The sequence below is a fragment of the Schistocerca americana genome, chromosome X, assembly GCF_021461395.2.
Source record: "Schistocerca americana isolate TAMUIC-IGC-003095 chromosome X, iqSchAmer2.1, whole genome shotgun sequence".
NCBI classification, from domain to species: Eukaryota; Metazoa; Arthropoda; class Insecta; order Orthoptera; family Acrididae; genus Schistocerca; species Schistocerca americana.
The window spans coordinates 427575039-427588416 of record NC_060130.1 but is presented as its reverse complement, the minus strand read 5'-3'; the positions used below and the strand labels follow the sequence as shown (position 1 = coordinate 427588416).

Below are 13378 nucleotides of genomic sequence, written 5' to 3'. Positions count from 1 at the left end.
CGGCATCTACTTTACTGACGATCAACTTTATATCATCATTCCATTTTAAATCACCCCTAATGCCTACTCCCAGATAATTTATGGAACTAACTGCTTCCTGCTGCTGACCTGCTACTTTCTTTCTATGTATTTGCAGCACATTACACTTGCCTACATTGAGATTCAATTGCCATTCCCTGCACCATGCGTCAATTCGCTGCCCCAGAGGTTGCCCGCTAAAGACCGTTTTACCTCTGCAGCCATTCACCTCCTCAGCACAGAGCACACCTTGAGGTTGAGGCGTTTTTTTATAGAGCTGTGTACCTTTGTTGCAGTCCAGGTGGTGAAGCCAAGATCCCTGTTCTCCGAAACACACAACATTCCACCGGTGCACCGCACAGTGCTCGCTGAAGTATGACCAGAGCTTACGGTGACAGAGGACTGGTGGCACTTACCAGTCTCCAGCGCAGGAACCCCAGTGTCGCCAAGCCTGTACTCAGCAAATGAATGCTGAACCCAAGGGGGCTGGTGCAAGAACAAACATGACTGAGGGCGATCACCACAAATTCTGCAGTAAATACACTGCACCCATTCAACAGCGAGTGGTGTTCACTAAACCTTGCATCGGTGCAGGCAAAACCATTTCATCCATCGTCCCTAGAGCAATCAGTGTATACCACTTCCGAACATGGAAATGTATCAAGGATGGCCAGGAATAGGTGGTTAAAAACCATGGAGTTCACAGAGTCTTTCAGTCCAAAGGATAGGTTGAGACAGATCTGAGGATGGTGTACACACCATGCAGGCATACGTAATTGCTCCCTTGAAAGAGGCGACAGTGTGGCAATTTGGAGTTCAGAGCAAAGACACTGTACGTCAACTACGATTGTGACTCCAGTCCTGGGCGTCTGTTCCAGGATGTGGGTCTCCCTACAGGGAGAAAGGGCACAATAGTACGAATGTACTGGGTATACATAAAGTCCGGAAACACTTTCAATTATTTATCATGCAGTCGCAAACGTGGTGAGTTCAGGTGCGGAGCAAGCTTTTTGTGTGCTAGAATTCTACAAAAACAAGTGTGCTGCAGTTGTTCAACAGATGTTTAGAACCAAGTACGGTAAGAAGCCACCAACAAGGAAGGACATTTACCACTGGCACAACAAATTCGTTACGATGGGTTGCTTGTGTCTGGCAATGACTAGCAAATGTCCCAGTGTGAGTGAAGTGAATGTGGAGCGCATACAAGGGACATTCATAAGGAGTCCAAAGAAATCAGTGTGTTGTGTATCCTGTGAACTTGAAATGGTTCCAATGAAAGTGTGGAAAGTCCTGTGACAGAAGCTGTCTATGAAACCATTCAAGTTGGAGCTAGTGCAGAAGCTCAATGATGACGAAAAAGACAAGCATTTTGAGCTTTGTTCACAGGTGGAACAACTGAATGAGGATGGGGATGGCATTGTTGATCGCTTAATTTTTAGTGATGAAGCCACTTTTCACACTACTGGGGAAGTGAACAGGCATAACTGGCAAATCTGGGGTACCAAGCATCCACACTAATGCATTGAATTTGAGTGTGATTCCCCAAAGGTAAATGTTTTTTGTGCCATGTCATGTCGAAAACTGTACGGGCCATTCTTCTTCACCAAGAGCACTGTCACTAGATATTCCTACGTGGACATGTTGCAGCAATGGCTGATGCCTCAAATGCTACTGGACTCTCCATTCATATTTCAGCAGGATGGGGCTCCACCTCAGTTTCATCGTGAAGATCATGGGTACCTGAACACGGAAGCTGCCGCATCAATGGATCAGCCGTGCTACAGAAGGGGACAGCTGTTTCATGAAATGGCCTCCCTGATCACCAAATCTCACTCTGTGTTACTTTTTTCTGTGGGGACACATTAAAGCTCTGGTGTACGTACTGCCTGTACCACGTGATGTAGCAGAGCTCTGGGAGAGAATACGGGAAGCGATTGCCACAGTCTACGATGACATGCTGTGACGGAATTCGATTGCCATATTGACGTCTGCTGGGTCACTCATGGTTCACATATCGAATGTTTGTAAAAAAAATCTCTTCAAAATGCAATATGTATGACATCTGTAAAATGTTTAGTTCTTGTGCAATAAATAATTGAAAGTGCTTCCAGATTTTATGTACACCCTGTATATCACATAGTTGAGCAGCAGTAGTTGGTGCCCGATCTATATTGGTGGGCCCCAGCTCTGTGAGTAGGCTGTTCACAGAGCAGTTCAGGCCCCACAACACTGTATTGATTCTAGCATCCGCAATGCTGATGGCAATGCCAAGCCATATACCAGAATGCCATAATCAACATGTGACAGGATCACAGCTTTGCAAAACTGCAAGAGTGTAGAGCTGTCTGCACCCAAGACGATGTTACTGGTGCTACTAAGAATATTAAGGTGTGACCAACACATTCCCTTAAGATGGTGAAGATGAGGAAACCACATAAACTGAGCTTCAAAGACCAGTAAAAAAGTCCCAAAAAGTGATAAGACTCCACCACAATGGACAATTGGTCGTCGAGGTAGAGTTTGATTTATGGATGGACAATGTGAAGGCGTCGGAACTGCGTGACACATCTTGGCGGCTGAATACTGGAAGCCACAAGTTAAAGCCAGTGTGTGTTCCTTTTGTACGGCATCCTGCATTTGGCGTTCAGCATCTCCCACGGTGAAGGAGCAATAGTTTATGAAAAAAAATTGCTTGCATACACGAAGGGTGGCACTTTTTCCTTTTGAAGACAGTGCAGTGAACAGGGGGAATAGTGCTCCCACAGTTGATGCACAAATGGGAAGACAGTGGCACAAGGAGCATTCATGTGCAACTGACATCCTCAGTCCCTACAGACGGCGCTAGCATTACAACATGAAGACAGGTGCGGAAATCTCATGCATTTGAAGCACTGCATGGGATGGGGAACATGGGATTTCACAGTGGATCAATACACCATTAGCTTGGTCTTTTCACACAATGAGTTGCCTTCAAATGCCAAGGTTAAGGTGCCAGTATCAACACTGCTGTCTTTAGGTTCCCACTGGACATGATGATCGAAATGCACACCCTGTCACCCCAAATTGGCATATAGCTCATCAGTCTGTAAAAGGAGGTTGTGGTGGTGAAAGGATACCTTGTATCCTATTAAGGTTGTTATGGGAGGATGATATCTATAAGAACATCACTGTTGTAATCAGAACTGAACCACTTTTGATTTTTGAAACGACTGCTACTTTCCATAACCTGTCCTCAACAAATTCAACAAAGAATAATGGTTTTGTGGTCAAAAAGGAATCTCTGTTGGTCCTAGAGCAAACTAGTTGTGTGGGGAGTATTTCTCCCCTTCCCTTTTAGCCCTAAATTCTTCCCATGACATAGCCAGGGAAGGACATGTTGTGGGTTATATTTCTCCACATCGTAGTAATTGTTTCTATCTAAGTAGTTCTTTCGTTCTTTCTTTCTCAAGAGACTGCAGCACATGAAAGTTTGATCTGCTTCATTTGCGAATCATCCGCCTTAGTGCCACCAACTCCGAGTAGGGCTCACCATCCGGGCACCACCCAGCCACAGCAACGGTAACTTGGCTGGTTACCCATTGCCTGAAGGCCCCGTGCCCCAGCCATGATGGGCACATACTTCTTGACATAAGTGGGGAATTTCCACCTCAGGAAGCAATAGTAGTGTGAGCCCTGAGTGGTCCGGGGGCTGCCATCGTGCCGGTATTTTATGACACCCCCCACAAAAAAGGAATGGGTTTTGAGTGTAGTAGTTTTGCTAGAAATCAAAGGGTGCAAAGACAGAATGTACACTGCACTGGATGACCTTCCCTGAACGATCTTCATGTCTAAAATTTTGGAATGGTAGGTCAAACCCAACAATGTGGACCATATCGTGAAGGATGGAAAGTTGTCGAAAGTGCCACAAGGGAGAAAAAATGAGTGTCCAAAATAATAAACCAAACTGAAGCATGATCGGCACCAAGAAGACCATTCAATGGAAAGGCAGATGGGAAAAAAGAACAGTAGGATAAATTTGCAGCACAGAAATGGAAGTTGTGTTGCAAGGGCTGGGGGCCCTGTGGTGGTCACACAAATACTCTCAAAAGAGATGTAAGCCCCCTGGGGGAAGGACAGTGTTCCACAGAACTAACAAAGGTGGTTGTTCACAAGGACTACTTTCATGGAGCGATCACCTACAGTTACCACATTTTGGGTCAGACATGCAGTGAAGTGAAATATGACCAAATCACAAGCATTGGAAGCACCTCCTGGGTTGTGGGAAATTAGGTTTCATGTCACATATGTACACAATGATTAACTTCTTCCAGGAGGACATTCACTTCAAAGGCATTCAGGCACTTGTACCTATTCCATTATCCTCGGGACCTTTATGGACATGTTGGACAAAATGTATACTTGCCTCTCAAGATCGGATACTTGATCCTCGTCTGTTTGGTGTGTAAGGCCTGAAGAGAATTCACTGAATCAAATTCAAAGCCTTGTGCAGGGTGATGGTTCACTCATGTGTCACCCACCCAGATGTTCACATGCCTGAAGAGCTGTAGATCGTCCAGCAGAAGGGACTTTAATCAATAGCAATCCATTGCACATTTTTCCAACTGACCCAACTTCTCTACATGTATCGTCAATATGTTCCACAAAAAATAATGGTTTTGTTGCAGTAGAAATATCCCCATCCGTTCAAGTGCAACTGTGTTCTATTGAATACATTTTTCACTCCTAGATGTTTGACTTGTCCTCCTTTCCATGTTGTAGCCAGGGTAGGGAAAGCATTAGGGTTGTAACTGTCTGGGCTGAGGTTTCAATTCCTGTCATCCACACTGTTGCCACCTATTCCAACCATGGGCTCTCCCCATGAGCATCACCCAGCCGCAGCAAAGACCATCTTGCACAAGGGCCATTGCCTGGAGTTCTGGCACCTCATGATGACAGGCACCTACTTCTTGGCATGTGTGGGGAGCAAGCACCTCAGGCATCAGCAGTGTGATCCCTGTGTTGTCAAGAGATTCAACCAAAAGGGTACATACTGACCCCACAACTATTGGCTACTGCACTGGCTTTGAAGTGCACATAACAGCCTATGCAGGTACTGTGCACAGATGATATGCAACACTGCATGCAGTATGTGCTGTATAAGGTGTACTTCCCTAGTCAGTCCACACTTCAGAAAAGCTCAAACCCGGAATGGGATCACAAATTACCTCAGCTAAAATGTAGTGAATGAAAGAGTATTCCAAAAATGGAAGGCAAAATGCAGTAACCAAGTCAACATCAAAGTATGCCACCATGAGAATGAGAGAATGAGAAGGAAAGATAGTGAGAAATGAGAGACTGCAGCACAGGAAATTCTTGACCTTGTGAGTGGTCATGTTTCTTCCTCCTCAAAGCTGTGCTGATGTGGAAAATATTATCTTAGAACACCTAGTGTAGATGATCCAGCTCCTTTGCAAGGCTGTATCTATCAGATACCACACGCACGGTGCACCAATATTCGAAAGACGCCAATAGTTTGAAAAGGGTGGTGAAAGCTAGATGCCTGGAAATACGTTGGCTTATGGTAAACAGAATGCCCCCAGTAACCAATCTGCTTTCCAACTGACCAAGATGTCGAGAAACAGCAAACGGCTGCTCTTCTCCAGTTTCACACTAAACGTGATATTATCATGGACTGAATTCAACTGCTGAAAAAATTGAGACTTCCTTCTTCACTATGGGGCCACACTACAAAGATACCAACATATTGCCAGACGACTTTTGGTTTACGTTTTCCCAAATCAAGTGCCCTCTCCTTAAAGTCCTCCATAAAAAAAGTTTGCCACTAGAGGGAGGAGAGGACTATCCAAAGTAACACAGTCTATTTGCTCAAAATATCCACTGCTGAATAAAAGGTAGGTTGAGGAAAGGGTTTGACAAAATAGCACATATCAACTTTGAACTTACTGCTGATTAGTAGCAATGAACCTATGAGAGGGATCTTAGTGAAGAGTGAGACAACACGGAGATTTACTAATAAGTCTGATTCACTGACTCATAATGAGTTCAGTTTATTGAGAAAGTCACCAGAGTTGCGAACATGATGCAAGCATTTCCCCACAAAAGGTCTCACAAGGAGAACGCGGCAAGTGTCATAACCCAATTTTCCAAAAACTTCGCTCAGTGGAAGAGGATTCATAATAAACAAACACGTCTCAGTTTACCCGTAGATACTCAACTGTTTCTGAGAAAATGATGGTCGAAGTTTTCAGTGTAATTTACATGCCTTTCAGTGCATGCCAATGTCAGCTGAAATGGTGGCTCAGTACTTAGCGCCATGGCCTCTCACTTTTGGGCCTACGTTCAAAACCCAATTGTTTTTATTTTATTTACTAATTTCAATTATCTATGCTTGTCCATAGAAGGTAACTTACACCATTGTTTCTTATCAAGTTAGGGAATGCAAGGGTGTTATATTAATTGCAAAATTGCAACTGGGTTTCAAAATAAAGAGTCACACACATACTGTGTAATACACGCACATGTGGTACTTTCATAGGTTATGGTTCAAATGGCTCTGAGCACTATGCGACTTAACTTCTGAGGTCATCAGTCTCCTAGAACTTAGATCTAATTAAGCCTAACTAACCTAAGGACATCGGACACATCCATGCCTGAGGCAGGATTCGAACCTTTACAATAGTTTTCGATTCTCATAGTTATATTTCAGTCTTATATCAATTTTTATATTTTATTCTTATGTTTATTCTTCAGGAACATTTGATGCATTCCCTTGGATGATACCGTTCATAGAAATATTCGAAACAGAGAAATTCTGAACACTCCGCACATTATCTGAGGGCACGTTTGCTACAGAGACATTTCTTCATACGTATCTTACTCGAGAAAGAAATGTCGTTAACACTGCTGAAGATTTCACGCATTGGCAATAATTTTGTGGCAAACCACACATAACAAATCACTTTACTGAACATTGGTGCTTGCAATTGATTATGAATCAAGATGCACAACAGGAATTTCACCGAAAACCATTTCAAATAATTTTCTCATTGATTTATTGTTACTTTTTATACCAGATGTACAGTTAGTAGATGAAAAAGGATAGTATTATTTCAATATACATCGGAAAAAATTTGTGTAATAATCTTCCACGGACGTGGATAGATAAATGAAAAACAAAATAGTAATAATCGGATTTCGAACACAAGGTGCAGAAGTGTGGAGTTGGGACACTAGCCACCACTTTGGCTGAATGATTTACCCACTACAAGACACATAAAGTATCTCAAAAGCTTTGATTGTCATTTTCGCAGAAACGGTCGAGTATCTACAGATAAGCCGAGACATATGTTTGCTTATTGTGACTCCTCTTCCACTGACTGAAATTTCTGGGAAATCAGGTTATGGCACTTTCTCTGTTCTCCTCGTCAGTAATAATGCAAGATGTGTTGCTAAATCATATGTCACAGTGCCAATACTGCTCATAAAACATTATGTGGGAAAAATTAAGGGTGCTATGCATTAAGCAGTGTAAGTTGTGTGCCATCTTCTCATTACATGGTCTGGACTTCACGCTTTCAATCTTTCATGTGTTTGGAGTAAAGGCTGATGCATATGGGGCATTCCATGCCAAGTGGTCTAGAGGTTCCCACATGATCATAATCGATTTTGATGAAATTTTGTATGAACAATCACACATGTACCCAATGAACATCAATAAAGTTTCATGATTATGATCATTAATTCATTATTTCCAGAGATGTACTCATTTGTTTGATTCCATAGCACACCTATCAAAAGTGCATCCATGAGCTTTCACCAAATTTGACATATAATATCTCTGGCAATATTTTCTTGAAAGAAACAAAACTACATCATTTTGTACATTTTTTGCACTCTCTTAACTGAAATATTATTATTATTATTATTATTATTATTATTATTATTATTATTATTATTAATAATAATAATAATTCTGTCGTAAAAAAGGACACTAAAAATGTGAAATTTAACTTTGTATATCTCTGGAAGTAATTGCAGGGTACACCTGAAACCTTGCTGGTAATAACTTACCCTTAAAAATTTAATTCTCCTACTGCTTTCCAGTAGTTCGCAAACTGAAGGCTAACTTGATGATTCTTCTAAATACCTCCAAAAATGGCTATTTGTTGCCATCTTTACAAAAAAGGGTTTTTGGAAATCTTTTTTCACTGTGTTCATTAGAAAGACCATGTTACAACAGTATTTGGTTTTGCAATGCAAACATCTAAGGCCCTAAAAAACAATGACAAGGTGGAGTTGCACTAAAAATTGGCGACATTCCACTGCAACTTTTATTATGTTCTACAACTGTTTAGTACTCCCTGGGTAATCTTTTAACAAAAGTCTTGGTGACTAGGAAGTGAGGTAAAGTCTGAAAAACTCCAGAAAGACATGTATTTTGTCATGACTCATTGTGACACATTTCAATCTGTTCTGATATACCAACAGAATCAAACTGATTATACACTTCATAACTTAACTGTGCATTACCAAGGCAGTGGATATCAGGGCAGCACAATAGTTGCAGAACAGCTGCAGCACACATCATCTAAATAACCTGCAGGTTTTACACCACTGCCAAACTGTATAAATTTTGGTGAAGTTCACAACAGTCTTCCTGACGTTTTTTGGAATGTATTCATGTTATGGACAATTATTAGTTTTTTTATTGTGTAATGCCACTGATGTGCCTTTTAATTCTGGCTTAAGGTGTAGCATTCTTGAAGTTAGTATAGTTTGCAGTTCGTGTGGAACATTAGTGTACACATGAAAATTTGTATAAATGTGTTGGTATGGTCCATGGTGGATTATACCAGTTATTAGGGTTTTTTCCAATTCCATTCACATATGGAGTGTGGCAAGAATGATTATTCAATGCCCCGGTGTGTGCTGTAATTATTCTAATCTTATCTTCACAATCCCTATGTTAGTGATACATGGAGGGTTGTAGTACATTCCTACAGTCATCATTTAAAGCCAGTTCTTGAAACTTTGTTAGAAGACTTTCTCAGGATAGTTTACTTATATCTTCAAGAGTCTGCCAGTACAGCTCTTTCAACATCTCATTGAGACCTTCTCACAGATCAAACAAACTTGTGACCACTGGTGCTGCCCTTCCCTGTGTATGTTCAATATCCCCTGTTAGTCCTATTTGGTAGAGGTCCCACATATTTGAGGAATAGTCTAGAAGTGGCCACATGAGTGATTTGCATGCAATCTCCTTTGTACACCGATTGCATTTCCCCAGTAGTCTACCAATAAACTGAAATCTACCTCTTGCTTTACCCCGACTGATCCTATGTGATCATTACATTTCAGAGTGTTACACCCAGGTATTTGTATCAGCTGGCCGATTCCAACAGTGACTCACTGATATTATAGTCACAGGATACTATGCTTTTTATCCATTTTGTGAAGTGCATAGTTTACATTTTTGAACATTTAAAGCCATTGCCAATGTTTGCCCCATTTTGAAATTTAACCAAGATCTGACTAAATATTTATGCAGCTTCTTTCAGACACTACTTCATTAAGATAACTGCATCATCTGCAAAAGCTACGAGGTTACTATGAATATTGTCTGCCAGGTCATTAACGTATAACATGAACAGCAAGGTTCCCAACACACTTCCCCGGGGCACACCTGAAGTCGGTTCTACATCTGATGTTATCCAAGACAACATGCTGCGTCCTCCCCACCAAAAAGTCCTCAATGCAGTCACAAATTTCACTTGATCCCCCATATGATTGTACTTCTGATAATAAGGATAAGTGTGCTACTGAGTCAAATACTTTTTGGAAATCAAGAAATACTGCATCTACCTGACTACCTTGATGCAAAGCTTCCAACTACTTGTATTTTTTACGTTTCATTAATTTGCTGAAGTATGTCATGAGGAAAACTATATGGCTGGCCAGATGATGTCACTAATGGGATTGTTAGGAAAGAAATTTTGCTAATACAGGACCCAAAAAATTACGCATTTCAGATGTGATTACGTCAAATTATTAGAGCCACAAAATGAGAGAACTATTCTTTGTATGGATTCCTTATTTCATTTCACTTTTTATAAAAGGAATTTTGTAGAAGTGAATGCTTTAAAAAACACCCTTATTTACAGTTTTTCTGACTCATTTCCTAGTCATCAGGACTTTTGATATTATCTTCCACAGGGACTAGCAAGCAACTGTAGAACATAATAAAAGGTGTCATACTTAATTTAAGTACCATGGAATTGTCACATTTAGAAAAATTGTCAACCTTGTCCTCAATTTGCGAACTGCTACAAAGCAGTAGGAAAATGAAATTTTATATCTAAAAACCTTGTATTGGTAAGTTACTATGTACAAGTTTCAAGTGTATCCCAAAATTACTTCTGGAGATATAAAAAGCTAAACTTCACTTTTTTTCCCCAAGCATTTACTTTTGCGGCCAACTTTCTTTCAAATTATCTATATGCAAGTCTCTTGGGAAATATATTTTTATTCTTTTGTTTAAAAGAGTACACAATGTTGTACAAGATAAAGTAGTTTTGTTCCTTCCAGGAAAATACTTCCGGAGACACTACGTCTCGAAGTTGCCAAAAACTCAAAGTTGTACTGTTGATAGCTGTGCTAGGGAGTGAAACAAATTACTATATCTATGCATGCATTAAATTGACTAAAATAAAACTTTATTACTGTTCATTGGGAACATGTGTTAATGTTCAGACAAAATTTCAGCGAAATCCGCGACGGTTGCAGGAACTTTTTTCTAAGTTAGACCCCTTGGCAGGGAATGATCCATATATCAAGTGGCTTATCCTTCTTTTTATGAATTGACAGCTCAAGAGCCAGATATTCTTACCAGCACAGAGAAAGTACGATCATTCAATACAATATAACTTTTAAAACCATATCAAATAAATAAAAGGTTGTGCTACCACAACATAGTAGTTCTTTACTCTGATGGATTACAAACATTTTTACCCAAAAAAAGCCAATAGATATTTTCCCTTGCACTCCTAATTATTACTTTTCCACCTCTCTCTCTCTCTCTTTTTTAAGAGGGTATAAAATATTATCACTATATATCCACAGCAGCACTGAATTTAAAAAATCAATAGAATTATTTCACTAGTGCAGTAGCCACAATATTAATATGTAAATCAGTTCTATCAGTTGGAAGTTATTTATAGGCTATCTTAAATAAGGTTTACTGTCAATGTCACCAGAATTTTAATTGAAAAACAATAGTGAAGTAACTGTAAAATTTACTACAAATCAGAACAGACTGTATGTGCATCAAAACAGTGATGCATAGCAGACTTTGGGCTATTCAAGTGAAGGGAGATACATAAGATGTTCAAATGGGAGGATTGTGCGGAGTCAGAAACAAACGGCCATAACAAGTCATGCAGTAAAGAGGGGGGGGGGGGGGTGGAAGTTTAATTCAGTCAAGAGAGCTCAAAGAAAATATAGCATTCGAGGCAGCGGTATGGGAAAGAAGGGTGAGGGATGCAGGTATATACTCAAGGTAAATTAACAAAGGTTATGTGTGAGAGAACTGCACGGCACATGAAATAAACAATTCTTCACAAAATGTAGACATCTTAAGATGTAAGGGATTATCTTCAGTATCTATTAATAAAGTGTGAATAGCTCCGGGGACAGGCTTCTGCGATACACTATCTGACCAAAAGTTCAAAAGTATCCAGACATCTGTTAGTGGACATTAATATGGTGTGTGTGTCCACCCTTCATATTTATGATGGCTTGAAATATGTTGGCGACACTTTCAACAAGGTATCTGTATGTATGTGAAGGAATGGCATCACAAGTTGGAACCAGAGAAGGTAGTAATGTCGGATGCTGAGGTCTGGAGGGAAGTAGACATTCTAAATGATCCCGAAGATGTTCCAACTGGACTTAGGTCGGGACTCTGGGCAAGCCAGTCCATTTGAGGAATGTTATTGTGCACAAACCTTCACCTCTGAGATGCTGCTTTATGACAGCTTGCATTGTAATGTTGATAAATCATAGTCTCTGAACTGTTTCTCGACTGTACACAATGCTCTAAAATGTGTTTATATTCTTTCACATTTAGTGTTTTCTTAACCCCAATAAGTGGATAATATCTTAACCACAGAAAGCACCCCCATAATGTAACACCACCTCCTTTTTGCTTACACGAACTGCAAGAATGTGAAATTCAGCAACACCAAACGAAACCTGAAACCTGTTTGTGAACTGATATAGGTTAACTTAAATATTGACAGCAGTGCATCCAGATTTGATCAAAAAGAGTTAGCAAGCTCTCAAAATGACAATATGTATCGTGCAAGCGTGAAACTGACTGAAGTGCTATAATTTCGCGACAAAGTTAGTTGTCCCATATGAAGTTCACGGAAATCTACAATTTGTAACAATCTACACGGAGAAATTTCACAAACTACATTTTGTTTCGGTAAGTTAGCTGATACACGATATCACGGGAACGAAACCATAATTGGCAATTGAATTCCATTAATTTGTTGTAAAGAGGTTGTGTACTGACTAATCTACCGCAACTATCATGAAGCATAAAGTAAATGACAGGAAGCACTTTAACGAAAAACAATGCTGTTGGGAACTGAAACAATCACTTACATATCAGACGTATGTCGTTCGTTTGCTTCTTTCTCCATTACTTAGTCCGGCAACAATAAACAACACTTATTTATTGATTCGAATTTCAATCACAAACAATTATGAGGTTTCTTTTTCAAACCGAAGAATTTTTTTAAAGCGACGGATAACACCAGTCACCTTCCTCGGCTGTTGTATCTACAGCCGTGCACAAGCATAACTTTGATAAACAGGCACCTTAATTTTCCGTAGTTGCTTTAATTTATTCTCTGCTCTGCCATAGATAACTAGCAAGTAACTCGGAGCGCAACGAAAGGGATCCAAGGGACTTCCATTATTATTCGTCTGTGTCACTGCAGATCTGCATTTTTCCCACTCCGTCATTTGCCATAATATTTCTCGGGTAGGGCGTCAATAAATGAATAAATTCCACTCTATTTGTATTGTTCTGGTCTGTCATTCGACAGCTCCTCGTTTCAGATATCCGCATGAAATTAAAATAAAAATGACGGGGCTCGCGACAAAGGCTTTCGTCGACCTATGAGCCTTGAACTGGAACAACAAATTGAAGATTTGTTAACGATTTAGTTAATTTTTCGAATGTCAAATGCGTTTGAAGTATTACTGTTAAACTTTTTAAGTTTTATTAGCGGGTTTTTACTATTAGCTGACATAAGTCATGCATTTATTTTAAAAAATATATTCATTAAATAGC

The 13378-nt window shown here is 40.1% G+C and overlaps 1 protein-coding gene across 1 annotated transcript in view; it reads right to left on the bottom strand.

Annotated features, from left to right (window-relative positions):
- The window catches only part of LOC124555268 (F-box/LRR-repeat protein 5-like), a 113356-nt gene extending 100377 nt beyond the window's left edge, over positions 1 to 12979 (bottom strand). The window contains exon 1 of the mRNA XM_047129137.1: positions 12685 to 12979. Within this exon, the coding sequence (XP_046985093.1) occupies positions 12685 to 12722 (38 nt within the window). The 5' untranslated portion in view covers positions 12723 to 12979. The remainder of the gene's footprint in view (positions 1 to 12684) is intronic.
- Positions 12980 to 13378: the final 399 nt, after the last annotated feature.